The sequence below is a fragment of the Salmo salar genome, chromosome ssa16 (assembly GCF_905237065.1).
Source record: "Salmo salar chromosome ssa16, Ssal_v3.1, whole genome shotgun sequence".
NCBI lineage: Eukaryota > Metazoa > Chordata > Actinopteri > Salmoniformes > Salmonidae > Salmo > Salmo salar.
In genome coordinates, this window is record NC_059457.1 from 26,220,081 (window position 1) to 26,239,178 (window position 19,098).

At 43.9% G+C, this 19,098-nt stretch overlaps 1 protein-coding gene across 1 annotated transcript in view; it reads left to right on the plus strand.

Annotated features, from left to right (window-relative positions):
- The first annotated feature begins 9,935 nt into the window (after nt 1-9,935).
- Nucleotides 9,936-19,098, plus strand: part of LOC106573459 (FERM domain-containing protein 4A) — a 150,938-nt gene continuing 141,775 nt past the window's right edge. The window contains exon 1 of the mRNA XM_014148529.2: nt 9,936-10,211. Coding sequence (XP_014004004.1) covers nt 10,179-10,211 — 33 coding nt within the window. The 5' untranslated portion in view covers nt 9,936-10,178. The remainder of the gene's footprint in view (nt 10,212-19,098) is intronic.

Sequence of the window (19,098 nt, forward strand, 5' to 3'; positions counted from 1 at the left end):
GACTTGGGTTGAGGCCAGGGCTCTGTGCAGGCCAGTCAAATTCTTTTACACCGATCTTGACAAACCATTTCTTATTGACCTCGTTTTGTGCAGAGGGGCATTGTCATGCTGAAACAGGAAATGGTCTTCCCCAAACTGTTGCCACAAAGTTGGAAGCATAGGATCGTCTAGAATGTCATTGTATGCTGTAGCGTTAAAATTTCCCTTCACTGGAACTAAGGGGCCTAGACCGAACCATGAAAAACAGCCCCAGACCATTATTCCTCCTCCACCATATTGTACAGTTGGCATTACACAACGGGGCAGGTTGTGTTCTCCTGGCATCCGCCAAACCCAGATTTGTTCATCGGACTGCCAGATGGTGAAGTGTAATTCATTACTCCAGAGAACGTGTTTCCACTGCTCCAGAGTCCAATGGCGGTGAGCTTTACACCACTCCAGCCGATGCTTGGCATTGCACATGGTGATCTTAGGTTTGTGTGCAGCTGTTTGGCCATGGAAACCTATTTCTTGAAGCTCCCTACTAACAGTTCTTGTGCTGACGTTGCTTCCATAGGAGGTTGGAACTCGGTAGTAAGTGTTGCAACCGAGGACAACATTTTTTAGGCACTACGCGCTTCAGCACTTGGCAATCCCGTTCTGTGAGCTTGTGTGGCCTACCACTTCATGGCTGAGCCGTTTTTGCTCCTTGACATTTTCACAATAACAGCATTTACAGTTGACCGAGGCATCTCTAACATGGCAGAAATTTGACAAACTGACTTGTTGGAAAGGTGGAATCCTATGACGGTGCCTTGTTGAATGTCACTGAGCTCTTCAGTAAGGCCATTCTAATACCAATGATTGTCTATGGAGATTGAATGGCTATGTCCTTGATTTTATACACATGTCGTCAACAGATGTGGCTGAAATAGCCAAGTCCACTAATTTGAAGAGGTGTCCACATACTTTTGTATATATAGACAAACAGACATACAGCCAGACACAACAATGCTGCTGCATTACTTTTGTTATATCAACACTGCTCACCTTCTTTTTTTTATTACATTTTTTATTTTGTATTTAACCTTTATTTGACTAGGCAAGTCAGTTAAGAACAAATTCTTATTTACAATGCTGGTCTACCAGGGAACAGTGGGTTAAGTGCCTTGTTCAGGGGCAGAACGACAGATTTTTACCTTGTCAGCTCGGGGATTTGATTCAGCATCCTTTCGGTTACTGGCCCAACGCTCTAACCACTAGGCTACCTGCCGCCCCACACATGCATTACTGTACCTATAGTTTTGCTTATGGCTGTACAATTACATTAGTATGCATATACAGCAGAAATCAAATTTCTATTAAAACTGCCTCTATTATATTTATAGAAATTACATTTATCTTAAAACCACGTTACTATGCTCATTGCTTCTAGCGATATTGTTCACCATAAAACTGTAATGTTATGTTTATAACATTGCAGGCTGTGCAACTGCATTGGCTGACTGGAAGGAACCTTTCACCTGTGTTCTCTCATACTTTATCAGTAAACAGAAGCATGCATGTATATGCATTCCCATAAATGCACACACGCACATTATCAGGCCTAAGATTGTGTGGAATCCATCCCACCAGGTTTAAGTGAGCAGCAGGAAACTGTGGACCCTGGGGTTTATTGAGCCAACATGGCTGACACACACACACACACACACACACACACACACACACACACACACACACACACACACACACACACACACACACACACACACACACACACATACACATACACACATACATACATACATACAGACGTAGACACACACACACACAGGGTCAGGTGTCAGCAGTATAATGAGATGTTAGTAGCAGGTTGTGAAGATTCTCTTCTCACCTCCTCCCCACTGGAACTGCTGCTGCTATAACACAGCTCTTATTCAATTATATACACGACCAATGAGTGTGTGGGAATGGAGGGGTAGGACTGTGTGTGTGTGTGTGTGTGTGTGGTAATGACATGGTCTGATGGACTAGGTTAGTTGTGTGAATTGGCTAGTCTCTATGGGTGATTGTGTTGTGGACCGTATAGTAATTATATTCCATGGTGGTGCCTGGCCTGGGAATAATGTTGTCAAATTAGCTTTTCCCCTGAAATCATGTTATTAATATGAATCCAGATTTAAATGAGTCTGCATAATGATATGGTTGTTAGCTTCAAGATAAAGTTATTTACATATTCTAGAAATCTGTGTGTGTGCGTGTGTATGTGTGTGCTTGTAGACCAGTTAGTTAGTTACCTGTTGTCGTGTCTCTGACTGATTAAATTATAAGACATGCTATTTTATCAAATCGATTACCTAACTTTTAATTGATTACGTGATTAAATTAAACCATGCAACAATTGAACCATTAATTAACCTGGGGCACCACGGAAGCATTCATTTATATAGAGTGGTTATCTCCTGAATCCACTCTCTTAACCTCTATGGGCTAGGTGGGACGCTTGCGTCCCACCTACTCAACAGCCAGTGTAATCCCGTGGCGCGTTATTCAAATACCTTAGAAATGTAAAACCTTCAATTTTTCAAAAATATGACTATTTTACACCATTTTAAAGACAAGACTCTCGTTAATCTAACCACACTGTCCGATTTCAAAAAGGCTTTACAACGAAAGCAAAACATTAGATTATGTCAGCAGAGTACCCAGCCAGAAATAATCAGACACCCATTTTTCAAGCTAGCATATAATGTCACATAAACCCAAACCACAGCTAAATGTAGCACTAACCTTTGATGATCTTCATCAGATGACAAGCCTAGGACATTATGTTATACAATACATGCATGTTTTGTTCAATCAAGTTCATATTTATATCAAAAACCAGCTTTTTACATTAGCATGTGACTAGCATGTGACTAGCATTCCCACCGAACACTGCCGGTGAATTTACTAAATTACTCACGATAAACGTTCACAAAAAGCATAACAATTATTTTAAGAATTATAGATACAGAACTCCTCTATGCACTCGATATGTCCGATTTTAAAATAGCTTTTCGGTGAAAGCACATTTTGCAATATTCTCAGTAGATAGCACGGCATCACAGGGCTAGCTATTTAGACACCCAGCAAGTTTAGCACTCACCAAAGTCAGATTTACTATAAGAAAAATGTTATTACCTTTGCTGTCTTCATCAGAATGCACTCCCAGGACTTCTACTTCAATAACAAATGTTGGTTTGGTCCAAAATAATCCATCGTTATATCCAAACAGCGGCGTTTTGTTCGTGCGTTCAAGACACTATCCGAAAGGGTAAATAAGGGTGGCGAGCATGGCGCAATTCGTGACAAAAAAAATCTAAATATTCCATTACCTTACTTCGAAGCATGTCAACCGCTGTTTAAAATCAATTTTTATGCAATTTTTCTCATAAAAAAGCGATAATATTCCGACCGGGAATCTGCGTTTACGTAAACAGACAAAAGAAAAGAAAGCATTCGGTCGACTCGGGCACGCGCCTAAGCCCATAGTACTCTGAGCGGCCACTTGCCAAAAGCGATAAAGTGTTTCAGCCAGAGCCTGCCTCGATATCGTTCAGCTTTTTCCCGGGCTCTGAGAGCCTATGGGAGCCGTAGGAAGTGTCACGTTATTGCAAAGATCCTCAGTCTTCAATAAAAAGAGCCAAGATGAAACACTACTTCTCAGACAGGCCACTTCCTGCATGGAATCTTCTCAGGTTTTGGCCTGCCATATGGGTTTTGTTATACTCACAGACACCATTCAAACAGTTTTAGAAACTTTAGGGTGTTTTCTATCCAAAGCCAATAATTATATGCATATTCTAGGTACTGGGCAGGAGTAGTAACCAGATTAAATCGGGTACGTTTTTTATCCGGCTGTGTCAATACTGCCCCCTAGCCCTAACAGGTTAAAGATCTGAAGATCTTTTATATCAATAGTAGTCAATTATTAATCGTCACCTCGCTCGGTCTCATTCTGATTGTCGTAAGTACTTGGTTATCTGCACGAAACCTAGCTAATAAGTTGAATCAGCAATACACAAATTGGCTTAATTATTTATTTATTAAATACCAAAATAATCACACAGAATTACATATATATACACAGGATAGATCACACATCGATTACTAATCATGAGGAAGGGGGTTGGGTTTGAATGAAAGAGCGGGAAGAGTGAGGGAAAAAGGGATTGGGTCTATCGGACCTTGAGAAGCTATGCTACCGTCAATACAGAATCTTATGCATTCTAGTAACCGCCCATTTGGAAAAGTAAAATGCAAGATTCAATATTTATTCTGAGCTGCGCTTTGGTAGATGGGTCAAAGATGGAAGACTGGTTTACCCAAGAATCTTTCTGGTCGTAGTGTTGTAGAGCAGATATGTTAAAGTACCCTGTCGTTCTTCTCAGATTGTCTGTCCTTCCTAGGCCACATACGTTTACAGCTGCAGCTGATAACTCGACGTCTAGGATCACTTCTTTAGTGAATAATTGTTCAAAGTTCATACCAAGTTGCCATAATCAGCTCACGCTGTATTCTGGCTGGTCTAGTCGCAATTCATCATTCCAACGTGGTGATCGTCACCTCCACGTTGAAATTAGCCCTTTTAATAAACGTATGGACACCAGTCCTCACGTCATTGGGAACTAAATGTTAATTTCGTTAGGTTGTAGTTGAAATTAGCCCTTTTAAATGTATGGACACCAGTCCTCACGTCGTCGGGAACTAAATTTGACTTCTGTCAACGGGCTTTTGACTTGGGGGAGAGAAGGGCGTGTTTCATAACCAATGTTTGATCACTTGGGCGTGGCCACTGAGTGGGCATAGTTTTCTTATGAAAAAAATTCTCTAATTTAGAATCTGAAATTAAATGTAATCTTTTCACAAATAGTTTCATATTTAAACATTTAAATTGCACAACAATTCCATGTGAATCTGATAACTAGAATGTCGAGACTTTCCAAGATACAATTTATGTCTTCCTAACATCAGATATAATGTCCCAGACAATTGATCTGACATCATATTCTTTAAGTGCGAACGGACACTTTCAACTGGTTGAGAAAGGGAAATATTATTCCATTCCCCAACCTTTTTATGTTACCATACTCTCTCTCTAACAAAGGGCTTTCCAAGAGTCCATTCTGTAGAGTGGAGAGAAACGGGGAAAGGTATTTATGGGGGGGTCATCAACCTCACCCAACAGGGCAACGTCATGACACTGTTAAGTCTGGAAGTAAGTCTGAGCAGCTGAATTCCTTTCCGTAGGTGTCAGGCATGCATGTGCAAACGCACAAACAGAATACTACATCAAGACGTATGACACATAACCCTTATTAGTCAACCCAGGGACATCACGGATGGTCCACAGACGATAGCATCAACCACTCAACGAACCTTGAGAGGGTGGTCAGGTGGAAATGTAAATTGAATTAGAGAAAATTGTGATTGGAAAGATGGAGATTTAAAGAGCAGGAGACTGAGACATGGGGCGAAAAATAAGAAACAATGAGAGAGAGAGAAGATACAGAGAGGAAGAGAAGAAAGTGAGCGAGGAAGAGTGGGAGAAAGGGGGTGACAGAGAGAGAAAGTGTTCGTAGAATTAATAGGGGAATTGCAGTGGGAGCAGGGGATAAGGAAAATAGGGAATATATATATAGAGAGAGAACACATTCAGTCAATTATCTCTTCTCCATTATCCTTCCATATCGGATTTATCCTCTGTATACAAACCTGCTTTACCTCCAGAGGACTGGAGAAACTAGATGAGTCCTACACGGCCGTTGAATTGGGTTTTTGAGTTATGTACTGTTAAATAAGAGGTTTAGAGATGTGTTGAAAAAATGTAGTTTTGGATGGGCTTCATTTTGGAGTTATATTTAAGATATATTTTAGATATATTCTTCTAACTGGTATTGGTGAAGTTGAGAATTGATCGTCTCTGTGCGTTGTTGTGCAGGGATGTCTGTGTCATCCAGTCACAGTGGTAAATCGATGGTGTATCAGCGTCGCAGTAAATTGCCTGGTTGTCGGCACGAATCAATTACTGGTCCCGCAGCCACCAGTGGTAATTGTAGGGGTAGAGATACAGACACTCCCACATGCACATACCACACACACACACACACACACACACACACACACACACACACACACACACACACACACACACACACACACACACACACACACACACACACACACACACACACACAGAGAGAGAGAGAGACACACAGAGACAGACAGACATTACTTCATCCCACTCATGGAAACCTGGTATACCTCTACATTAGCACTAATATCATATGTCTCTTCCATATCAGTTAGTGACATAATGTTAAATCCATACAGTCATGAATGACAGGGTGTAGGTCATTCATTTCAGGTTAATTTCAGATCACAATGTGTTATTAATTTATATCTAGGCTATAGTAAGGATATACTTTAACCTTGAGTTAAATGGCACAGTGTGATACTAATGGCTATACCTCTGTGCTAATTCCTTTTGGTGTGTGTGTGGGTGGGTACGTGTGTTAATGAGAGGATCCTCTATGGTAATTCCAGAGGGTTTAATTGAATTCCTAGTGCTGTAAGTGTAACTAGGTCAGAGAGAATACAGGCCAAAGACATCCTGCAAATTCATCTTCTTATACTCTCCACTACAACGGGACTGTCTCTCATGATCTCATCACTGTAGTGTTGGAGCTGGTACAGGTATTGAACAGCAGTAGTGTGGTTAGAGGGTGAGCACACTATTGAGGTTAGCAGATTACAGGTCCTAAATAGTGCCCTAACATTAGGATTTGCTTCTGTAACGGCACATTAGGACTGATCCTATCTTTGACTCTTGAAATAAATAAGATAGTAGTGGCAGTTAGGATGTTGTTCAGTACTATGGTCCCTGATTCAGAGGTTTTCTCTTCAAATGGTCTCAGTTGTTCTCTCTCTCTCGTCGGTGACGAATGCTGTTGCTATGGTAACGCTGAGATGCCGCTCGGAGAGCAGAGGTGAGGCTTCACCCTGTTGGTCCATTCTACAGACACGCACATGCACGGACACACATACTCAAACACACACACACTCACATACACATACTCCATTAAGCACCCACTCATGATATCCAGGACAGAGCTGGATGGCTGGTTGGCTGGTTATAGTGATTTCCTCAGTGTATAACTTAAAAGGGTATACAGTATTTTATTTTGACTGATTCCATAATACCTTGCAAATGGCCAGGTTCCGTTAGCAATTCTGCCACACACTACATAGCTAGGGGTATATCAAATCAAATCAAATCAAATTTATTTATATAGCCCTTCGTACATCAGCTGATATCTCAAAGTGCTGTACAGAAACCCAGCCTAAAACCCCAAACAGCAAGCAATGCATGCGAAAGAAGCACAGTGGCTAGGAAAAACTCCCTAGGAAAAACTCCCTAGAAAGGCCAAAAACCTAGGAAGAAACCTAGAGAGGAACCAGGCTATGAGGGGTGGCCAGTCCTCTTCTGGCTGTGCAGGGTGGATATTATAACAGAACATGGTCAAGATGTTAAAATGTTCATAAATGACCAGCATGGTCAAATAATAATAATCATAGTAGTTGTCGAGGGTGCAACAAGCACGTCTGGTGAACAGGTCAGGGTTCCATAGCCGCAGGCAGAACAGTTGAAACTGGAGCAGCAGCACGGCCAGGTGGACTAGGGACAGCAAGGAGTCATCATGCCAGGTAGTCCTGAGGCATGGTCCTAGGGTTCAGGTCCTCCGAGAGAAAGACAGAAAGAGAGAAAGAGAGAATTAGAGAGAGCATATTTAAATTCACACAGGACACCGGATAAGACAAGAGAAATACTCCAGATGTAACAGACTGACCCTAGCCCCCCGACACAAACTACTGCAGCATAAATACTGGAGGCTGAGACAGGAGGGATCAGAAGACACTGTGGCCCCATCCGATGATACCCCCGGACAAGGCCAAACAGGCAGGATATAACCCCACCCACTTTGCCAAAGCACAGCCCCCACACCACTAGAGGGATGTCTCCAACCACCAACTTACCGTCCTAAAACAAGGCCGAGTATAGCCCACAACGATCTCCGCCATGGCACAACCCAAGGGGGGGCGCCAACCCAGACAGGAAGACCACATCATTGACTCAACCCACTCAAGTGACGCACCCCTCCCATGGACGGCATGGAAGAACACCAGTAAGCCAGTGACTCAGCCCCTGTAATAGGGTTAGAGGTAGAGAATCCCAGTGGAAAGAGGGGAACCGGCAAGACAGAGACAGCAAGGGCGGTTCGTTGCTCCAGCCTTTCCGTTCACCTTCACACTCCTGGGCCAGACTATACTTAATCATAGGACCTACTGAAGAGATAAGTCTTCAGTAAAGACTTAAAGGTTGAGACTGAGTCTGCGTCTCTCACATTGGTAGGCAGACCATTCCATAAAAATGGAGCTCTATAGGAGAAAGCTCTACCTCCAGCCGTTTGCTTAGAAATTCTAGGGACAATTAGGAGGCCTGCGTCTTGTGACCGTAGCGTACGTGTAGGTATGTACGGCAAGACCAAATCGGAAAGATAGATAGGAGCAAGCCCATGTAATGCTTTGTAGGTTAGCAGTAAAACCTTGAAATCAGCCCTTGCCTTAACAGGAAGCCAGTGTAGGGAGGCTAGCACTGGAGTAATATGATCAAATTTTGGGGTTCTCGTCAGGATTCTAGCAGCCGTATTTAGCACTAACTGAAGTTTGTTTAGTGCTTTATCCGGGTAGCCGGAAAGTAGAGCATTGTTGTAGTCCAGCCTAGAAGTAACAAAAGCATGGATTAATTTTTCTGCGTCATTTTTGGACAGAAAGTTTATGATTTTTGCAATGTTACGTAGATGGAAAAAAGCTGTCCTTGAAACAGTCTTGATATGTTCTTCAAAAGAGAGATCAGAGTAACGCCGAGGTCCTTTACAGTTTTATTTAAGACGACTGTACAACCATCCAGATTAATTGTCAGATTCAACAGAAGATCTCTTTGTTTCTTGGGACCTAGAACAAGCATCTCTGTTTTGTCCGAGTTTAAAAGTAGAAAGTTTGCAGCCATCCACTTCTTTATGTATGAAACACAGGCTTCTAGCGAGGGCAATTTTGGGGAGGCTAGATATTTATGCTCAAGATATACGTAGGCCGTTTTGCTTTATTGTTGTTAGCTGTGGCATGTAGATGACTGTACATTGCTGGTAAATAGCCGGCTATAAAATTAGGAATCCACTATCTTTTCCCATAGACATTAGCATAACTAAAGCTAGTAAGCTAGCTGTCAAGCTTGGCTGAACCCCCAAAAACTTTTAAAATAAAGGGAGGCGCTGGTGGCAAATTTGTGTGTGTGTCACGTATGGTTGGAAGGCAAGGATTAAAAATACATATTTTTAAATTCAGTAGGTAGGTGGCATTTTGATCTGTGAGATTGCTAGTTTTGTGGAATTCCCAGCAACACTCCTGAATGGAATGCCCCTATAATGTAAGGATGCACTTCATGTTGGTGCATCCCTAGGGTATATGCGCGTGTGTGTGCGCGTGCGTGTGTGTGAATCATCCCCAATATTGTAAGAGAATAGAGGTAGATCAGGTTGCTAGGCATTTAGGAGCTTCTATTGTCTGGTGGAACAATCAAGCCCAGGAGAAGACACCCCTTGAACATTACACACACACACTCAATCACACACACACACCATGACCCCAGCCAAGGGTCAGAGCGGGAGAGAATGAGGGAGGCAAGGGTAGCAATAGGGAGATAGACATTTTTAGGAGGGAAAAGGGCAAGAGAACAGTGAGAGAGAGAGTGAGAGAGGGAGGGAGGGGTGAGAGAGAGAAAGACAGAAAGACAGAGAGACATAGAGAGAGAGAGATCTTACACCGTCACTGCACACAGAAGCTGCTGTGAAGAGCGACACACAGAGTTTGTCCTTTCCTCCTATGCGCCCCTCTGTGTCTGTGTGCGCGCGCACACCAGCGAGAGAGGACTCACACTCTTCTCTCAGTCTCCTCTGGTCTCGGGACGAATCGGGAGCGTTGTAGTGGAAATACTGGGATTGATGAGGATGAGACATCATCCCTAACAACGTTCCTAACAGGATCTATTCATCTGGAATATAATACACTGACTGACTGGATCACTACCAGGATCTGACATGGAAGGACTGCTCTCTCCCATGAGGACCAGGGTAGGTGTGTGTGTGTGTGTGTGTGTGTGTGTGTGTGTGTGTGTGTGTGTGTGTGTGTGTGTGTGTGTGTGTGTGTGTGTGTGTGTGTGTGTGTGTGTGTGTGTGTGTGTGTGTGCGTGTGTGTGCGTATATGTTTGTTAGTTACCCGGGCTTATGTTACTAAATCAAAGCAAATCAGATGTTATTGGTCGAGTACACAGATTTGCAGATGCTATCGCAGGTGCAGCGAAATGCTTATGTTTCTATCTCCAATAGTGCAGTAATACCTACCAAGACAGACAAATCCCAAAAATAAAAGTCAGGAATCACAATATTTATACTGTATAAAGTATATATATTTTTACCCACTCTATATGTACAGTACCAGTCAAAGGTTTGGACACACCTACTCATTCAAGGGTTTTTCTTTATTTTTACTATGTTCTACATTGTAGAATAGTAGTGAGTACATCAAAACTATGAAATAACACATATGGAATAATGTAGTAACCAAAAAAGTCTTAAACAAATCAAAATATATTTTATATTTGAAATTCTTCAAAGTAGCCACCGTTTGCCTTGATGACAGCTTTGTACACCCTTGGCATTCTCTCAACCAGCTTCATGAGGTAGTCACCTGGAATGAATTTCAATTAACAACTGGGACTTGTTCAAAGTTAATTTGTGGAATTTCTTTCCTTCTTAATGCGTTTGAACCAATCAGTTGTGTTGTGACAAGGTAGGGGTGGTATACAGAAGATAGTCCTATTTGGTAAAAGACCAAGTCCATATTGTGGCAAGAACAGTGAGTAAAAATGTAAATGTGATTAAAGTGACCAGTGTTCAATGTCTATATACATAGGGCAGCAGTCTCTAAGGGACAGGGTAGAGTACCAGGTGGTAGGAGGCTATAACTATTTAACAGTCTGATGACGTGGAGATAGAAACTGTTTTTCAGTCTCTCTGTCCCAGCTTTGATGCACCTGTACTGTCTCTGCCTTCTAGATGGTAGCGAGGTGAACATGCTGTGGCTCTGGTGGCTGAGGTCCTTGATGATCTTCTTGGCCTTCCTGTGACACTGTGTGCTGTAGATACCCAAGAGGGCAGGCAGTGTGCCCCCGGTGATGCATTGGCCGGACCACACCACCCTCTGGAGAGTCCTGCGGTTGTGCACGATGCAATTGCTGTGCCAGGCAGTGATATAGTCCAACAGGATGCTCTCGATGGTGCATCTGCAGACGTTTTTGAGGGTGTTAGGGGCCAAGCCGAATTTCTTCAGCCTCCTGAGGTTGCGCTTTCACCACACCGTCTGTGTTAATGGACCACTTCAGGTTGAATGTTTTCCCCCTCTTCACTGCGACCCCGTCGATGTGGATGTGGGCGTGCTCTCTCTGCTGTCTCCTAAAGTCCACAATCAACTCCTTCATTTTGTTGAAGTTGAGGGAGAGATTGTTTTCCGGGCACCACTCCGCACCACTATGGTGATAATGAACTTGGAAAATTTGTTTACAGGGTTTGGTTGCCTTAACAATTTGGGTTCTCATGCTGCTATCACCGTGGTGATGATAGAAGTCAGAGGGAAAGTTAATGGTTGCCGCCGTTGCTAGGGGCGATGGGCAGAATGTTGAAGAGAGGAGTCATACTGCTGTGAGAATTCAGGTTTACATGCTGTGTGTGTGTGTGTGTGTGTGTGTGTGTGTGTGTGTGTGTGTGTGTGTGTGTGTGTGTGTGTGTGTGTGTGTGTGTGTGTGTGTGTGTGTGTTTCAATCATAGCAGTTCCTATCGCCCTACTGTTCCATTTGTTCCATACAGAGTCTCTCTACTGTTCCATTTGTTCCATACAGAGTCTCTCTACTGTTCCATTTGTTCCATTCAGAGTCTCTCTACTGTTCCATTTGTTCCATTCAGAGTCTCTCTACTGTTCCATTTGTTCCATACAAAGAGAGAGAGGGAGAGAGATTATAATAAAGATAGAGGGTGTGTATGTGTTTTATTATCAGTGAACCAATATGCTTTGCATATAGCATAACCTACCAGGTCTCACAGTCTCCTGTCAGAATTAGACATTCATCCATGTTTCTAAAAAACGGTCTAAGGCACTGCATTGCAGTGCTGAGGTGTCACTACAGCCTTGGGTTCGATCCCAGGCTGTGTCACATGACCGGGAGATCCATGGGGCGGTGTAGAATTGTCCCAGCATTGTCCGGGTTAGGGGAGGGTTTGGCCAGCCGGGATTTCCTTGTCTCATTGTGGCGGGCCGGGCACCTGCAAGCTGACCCCGGTCGTCAGTTGGATGGTGTTTCCTCTGACACATTGGTGCAAACGGTGTGTCAAGAAGCAGTGCGGCTTGGCAGAGTCGTGTTTCAGAGGACACATGGCTCTCAACCTTTGCCTCTCCCTAGTCCGTAGGGGAGTTTCAGCGATGAGACAAGATCATAACTACCTATTGGATATGGGGAGAAAAAGGGGGTAAAAAATATATACATAAAACTTTTAATTTTGAAGGGTTAAGGTTTGGGATAGGCTTAAAACACAAATCTCCAATACAACTTTGGATTGCTAGATTTGAACTTGCAACTTTTAGAATCAGAGGCAGATGCTTACACCAATTCACCATCCACAATGTCCTAGCAAAACTGAAACCTACTTGAAGGTAACAGCACTCACTGTTGCCCTAGTGCCCAGCTTCCACTTCATCTCCTGATGTCCTCAGAGATGGATGGATGTCGAATACTGACTTGTGTCACAGGTGACCTGGCTGAGCATAACATTTGTAGGTACCCTGTGTATGTATGAGTGTGGTGTGAGTAAACATCATAGTATACAATAGAGATGGGGAAGGGCAGTGCTGCTGTAATAAATATGTATATGTTTGACCAATGTGTTGCTGCTGCGGCTATGACCAGATAAAATAGCATTCTACTATTATCATCAGGGATGGGAGGAGAAATGTTGGTCTCTGTTTGTCTGTTACAGTGTAGTGGTGATTAATGTCCATTGTTCAGTAAGATATGCACTGAATAATCATCTCTCTCTCTCTCTCTCTCTCTCTCTCTCTCTCTCTCTCTCTCTCTCTCTCTCTCTCTCTCTCTCTCTCTCTCTCTCTCTCTCTCTCTCTCTCTCTCTCTCACACACACACACATACGCACACGCACACACACACACACACACATATAATCTCAGTTCTACAGTGGGCTGAAGGACTGTGTAGTTCTAATATCTCCTGGGAGAGGAGAGTTGGTAATTTAGACAGAATTCCCCTTCCCTTCACATCTCTACAGCCTTCTCTCCCTCCAATCACCCCTCTCTCCCCCGTGCCTCCTCCCCCCCACCACCCCTCTACTCTCCAATCTGTTAACAGTGTTCCCCAGCCACACTGAGTTGTAAAGGTGTAAATCCAAGCTGTTGACTCTAAACTGTTGAGTGTGTAACAAAGTCAAGCTGGTTGCAGCAAGTTATCTCTTGTTTTAAAACCTCAGAGTATCAAGTGAGGACAACTATTATTTTCATGGACTTCTTAGACTATAAAATGAACACAGTGAGCACAGTGAGTTCCAACCCCATGTACGCATATCTGTGTGTGTGTGTGTGCGTGCGTGCGTGTGTGTGGCAGAGTGAGTCTGATCTAATCCTCTCCACTCAGCATGTTCACCCCTGAATTCACGACCAGTGAGTTACCAACCAATTTTGAAGGGGTTTGTCCAATCAGGGTTTTCACACACTGCAACACTCGTCCCCCTCTCCTCTCATCTCATTCCCCTTTACTCTCCTCCATCAATCCACCTACATCAATGGTTCCAGACTGTCTCTCTCTCTCTCTGCCCGCTCTCTCCCTTTCTCTCATTCTCTCTCTCACTCACTCTTTCTGTTTTGGCAGTCCATCTGATCTCTGTAATAGGTTTTTCCAGATCTCTCTGTGGTCTGAGCCAAGTGGAGAGTTATTGGGTGGCGAGGAGTGCTAGGAGTGGTTTGGGGGATAACATTGGCCAGAGAGACTTGGCACACAGTCAACCGTAGCCGTCTGTCTTTGTGTGTGCCACCCCCTCCATCCAGCCCTAATGTATCGGTGCCATCTCCATATCAATCCCAGCCATGCCAAGCCAAACCAAACAGCCAAGGGGAGTTCCATGGATTTCATTGACTAGAGTGCCAGACATAATGACAGTTGTCTGCTAATAGAAGGTCAGTGTTTCACACAGTATACTGTACATTTACATGGGTTTGTGTCAGGTTACTCACATATGAACACATAGAAAGAGAGTCTTTCCATTTCTGATTGGTACACTTCAACTCGATATATGTTACTTTAAACACTAAACAGTGTTAAAGAGACTGGTGGGAGTTGGGGTTGGTAGAGAGAGTAGAGACAGTATAGCCATTCCCAAGCCTGAAGGGTCGCACACATTGCACTGAATGGATCTCCCGTTCTTCTACCGATCGTTCAGCGCGCTGTTGACGTCTGACTGCAGACATGTAAAATTGATTTGCACTCGGTTCGCAAGTAGTCTTGACAGGCAAACACTATTGGTGTGTTCGAGCCTATAGAGCTCAACTCTTTCTGAGACCGCAATTACCAGTGTCACTGTTATCTCTCTCCTTTTTCTTTCTCTCGCTTTGTCTATCAATCTCCATGTCCCCCAATCTCTGATTTCTGTTTCCTTGTGTCACACTTGTCGTCGTAGAGAGAAAGGGACCAATGCGCAGCGGGTTTCGTGCTCCACATATTTATTTATAAAATAATGCGAACACCACGGAAGAAAACAATAAACAAACTAGCGACATGAAACAGTGAAAGCAGGCTCAACAAAAAGCAGTGCTCTCAAACAACTACCCACAAAAAACAAAGACAAACACACCCTACTATATAGGACTCCCAATCAAAGGCAACTCAACACACCTGCCTTCAATTGAGAGTCCAACCCCAATCAACTAGACATAGAAACACAGACATAGACCAGTGACAAACCCCATAATACATACATCAACTCCCCTCTGCCACGTCCTGACCAAACTACAATAACCAAATATACTCTACACTGGTCAGGACGTGACACCTTGATTATTTTTCTCTCTCCCTTTCTCTCTCCCTCCTTCTATCTCACTCTATCTCTCTCTCTTTTGTACATTCAATAACCATGGTAGTAATGATGGTCAGTCAAGCATAACATTTGAATAAAACAAGCATCACTGGACTGTACTTGAATGTCTCTTTGTCTAGTTATATAGCTATGCAGAGATCAGAATGTCACACACAAACACACACGCACACAAACACGCACACACACACACACACACCATCTCTGTCCCTTGTGGTATCATCTGTAGTGTGTAATGTATGCATGTAGGTCAGTAGAATAGTACAAAACTCAACAGCTTCAGAGAGTCCTTACTCTAGAGAACGTGTGTGTGTGTGTGTGTGTGTGTGTGTGTGTGTGTGTGTGAACATGTACTGTATGTGTATCTGGTGTCCAGCTGTCTGTGTTTATACTAACAGATTGAGCCATTATAGGAACGACCAAGGGCTGGAAGACGCACGCAAGCATGGATACACTCACATACACTCATGCACGTACACACACACACACACACACACACACACACACACACACACACACACACACACACACACACACACACACACACACACACACACACACACACACACACACACACACACACACACACAGGCACACACACAGGCACACACACAGGCACACACACACACAGCCTCCAGCAGTCAAAATGACTCTCCTAGGCAGCCCATATAGCAGGCTGGCCTCAAGCATCATGTTTATTGCACCCCCCTACTCTCTCCCTCTCACCTCCTCTTTTCTCACTCCCATCCTCCTCCCTCTCTACATCCCTCTCCTCATCCCCCTCCCTCCCTTCCTCCATCCCTCCAACTGGTTCATTAGAGGGCAGACAGCAGTCAGGATGGTTCAGGTTAAAAGAACAGAAGGAAGAGAACAGAGAGAGAAAACAAGGTGAAGGAAGAGTAGAGAGGGAGGTGGTCAGGCCAGGACCCCATAGAGCTGCCTCGCTGCCTGCTTGAATATAATTAGGAGAGAAAGGCATATCTAGAGAGGTCTGGCCTTACAAGAGAGGTGAGAGGTGGACTCCCTCGACAAACACACACACACACACTGGCAGCAGGTAAAGGCTAGAGCGGACAGAGAGCAAATGACAGGCGGCCATATTGAAGGCAGAGCCAGGATACTCCGTCTCCCAGCTGTCACTACTGCTCTCAGACAGACCAGGGGGGATTGGCAGGTGGGGGCAGTCATCTATGATCTAATTTGTTATTATGTTTTAGGGTCTGGGGCAGGGGCAGGGACAGACATCTCTGGTCCTAGGGGGCCTTGGTGTCTGCTGGTTTGTTCTTCCTTTCAAACCAGCATTTGATTTAGAATTATTTTAGGGAACCAAGTGCCAGGCAAAAGAGAGAACCAGCAGACAGTCATGTGGTGGTGATGTCAGTGATCTGTAGGAAGCCATGTAGACTGACTGATCCTCAGTCTGTACTTGTTTGATGCTGTCACTATGTGTCTCTGATCTGTACTGGGCCTGTTTTTGGCACTGCAGGTCACACAAGCAAACAATCTCTGATCTCTACTGGGCCCATGTGTGCCACAGAACAACAGAACGAGTGAACCAATGAAAAACATTATGTTAGAGGTTGTCATGGAAACACAGTGACCTAATTTTCTGTTTCATCGGCTGCCATCAGTTCTAGGGCTTTTTATTATTTTCAGTATGTGTGTGTGTGGGGGGGGGTGGTGGGGGGGTTCAGGTTGTATGGGGGGTAGGGTTGGTGGGGGAAGCTGGGGGTAATGATTTAAAGTCATCCCTGGGCATGCATCTGTGCGATGCATAAATACACACACACGGTTGATAAACAAGTAGTGGATTAGTGTTGTCACCGGTGGGTCACCTCTCCAATAGAGGTCAACCCTGCTTAGAGCAGGTGTCATACACCACCCTATCTATCAATCTACATAGCCTGGACAGGCTATTACACACACACACACACACACACACACACACACACACACACACACACACACACACACACACACACACACACACACACACACACACACACACACACACACCTGCAGAAAGAGAATTATACCTTGCATAGGAAAGCAGCTTATCTCTCCCGCTCACCTCATTTTCTGTTCATCTCTTATCTCCTTTCTTCAACTCCTTTTGAATCAATCCTCTCTTCTCTTCCTCCCATAACCCATCCTTTCCTACCTCCACTCAACCTTTCACCAATCACCCATTCTCATCCTCCCTGTCTCCATACCTCCATCATCAAATCCTCAACTCTCTCCCTTCCTGTCCGTCACCCTCTCTCATCGCTCTCCTCACAACGTCTCCCATTACTCTATTCCTCCCTCACCCCATCACCCATCCCTCTACTCTCTTTCACCCTCATCAAATCCTCTCCTCTACCTCTCTCCTCCCTCCCCCTTTCCCCTACATCTCTTCAACTCTTCACTCTGTGTCTACGCCTCGTGAAATTTGATTGGTTGACCCCTAGCTGGTCTGGTGTCAGCACTGTCCTAGGGCCAGTGGAAGAGGGAGGTGTAGGTATGGGGGGCGGGGGGTTAGACACATCAGGGGGTTATTAAAGGTGTTTTACCCCCATGGCTATGAATCCATACATTTCACCATCTGTCTTCCCATGCAGAGACCTCCTCTGGTAGCATCTCCAAGGAAATGGAGGGATTGTTAGAATTCTAAGTGCAGATCAATGTTATTTTAGGTTATTTTTCTTCCGTGCAGACACTGTTAAATATAACACATTTGAAGCTTGTAGTACTTGGAATATCTCCGAACAGTTTTAAGAGGCATAACAGTTGATCATTCTTTTGTGGTCCCTTTTCCTTTGATCTTTGCATCTGGTGACACTGCCCTGACACAGGGGAAGTGCAGCAAGAGCAATAAGATACATTTTTTGCTAGGAGGTTGCTAAACTTGATTGCATGTAAATGTCAGTTGATTTGTGAATCAGAGAATAACATTTCTCTGGTTTTGACAATGTTGATGTAGTGAGATCAAGTTGGTTACATGCACGTACACACCACACACACACACACACACACACACACACACACACACACACACACACACACACACAGTAGTGTATTTTCAATGCACCTTTTCCTTTGTCAGTGTTCAGTTATTGTAATCCTTCTGCAGTGTGTGTGATATTAGCATACACTGCATTTGCAGCTGCAGTTTTTATGCTTAAGTGCACAAATGACTAATTCATGATTTACATACACTGCTGCCCAAGGATACAGAGGAGAAATTGAGCTCACTCACATCCAGAGCAGTTCTCTCTCTCTCTCTCTCGCTCACTCACACACACACACACACACCTCACTCACTCACTCACTCACTCACTCACTCACTCACTCACTCACTCACTCACTCACTCGCACACACGCGCACACACTACCACTACCCTCTACATTTACACACATCTGTGAGAACTGCACAACTACACATCAGACAGATGGACATACAGTTGAAGTTGGAAGTTTACATACACTTAGGTTGGAGTCATTAAACTAGTCTTTCAACCACTCCACAAATTTCTTGTTAACAAACTATGGTTTTGGCAGGTTGGTTAGGACATCTACTTTGTGCATGACACAAGTCATTTTTCCAACAATTGTTTACAGACAGATTATTTCACTTATAATTCACTGTATCACAATTCCAATGGGTCAGAAGTTTACATACATTAAGTTGACTGTGCCTTTAAACAGCTTGGAAAACTCTGTAGCTGTGGATGTATTTCAAGGCCTACCTTCAAACTCAGTGCCTCTTTCCTTAACATCATGGGAAAATTAAAGAAATCAGCCAAGACCTCAGGAAAAAAAACTGTAGACTT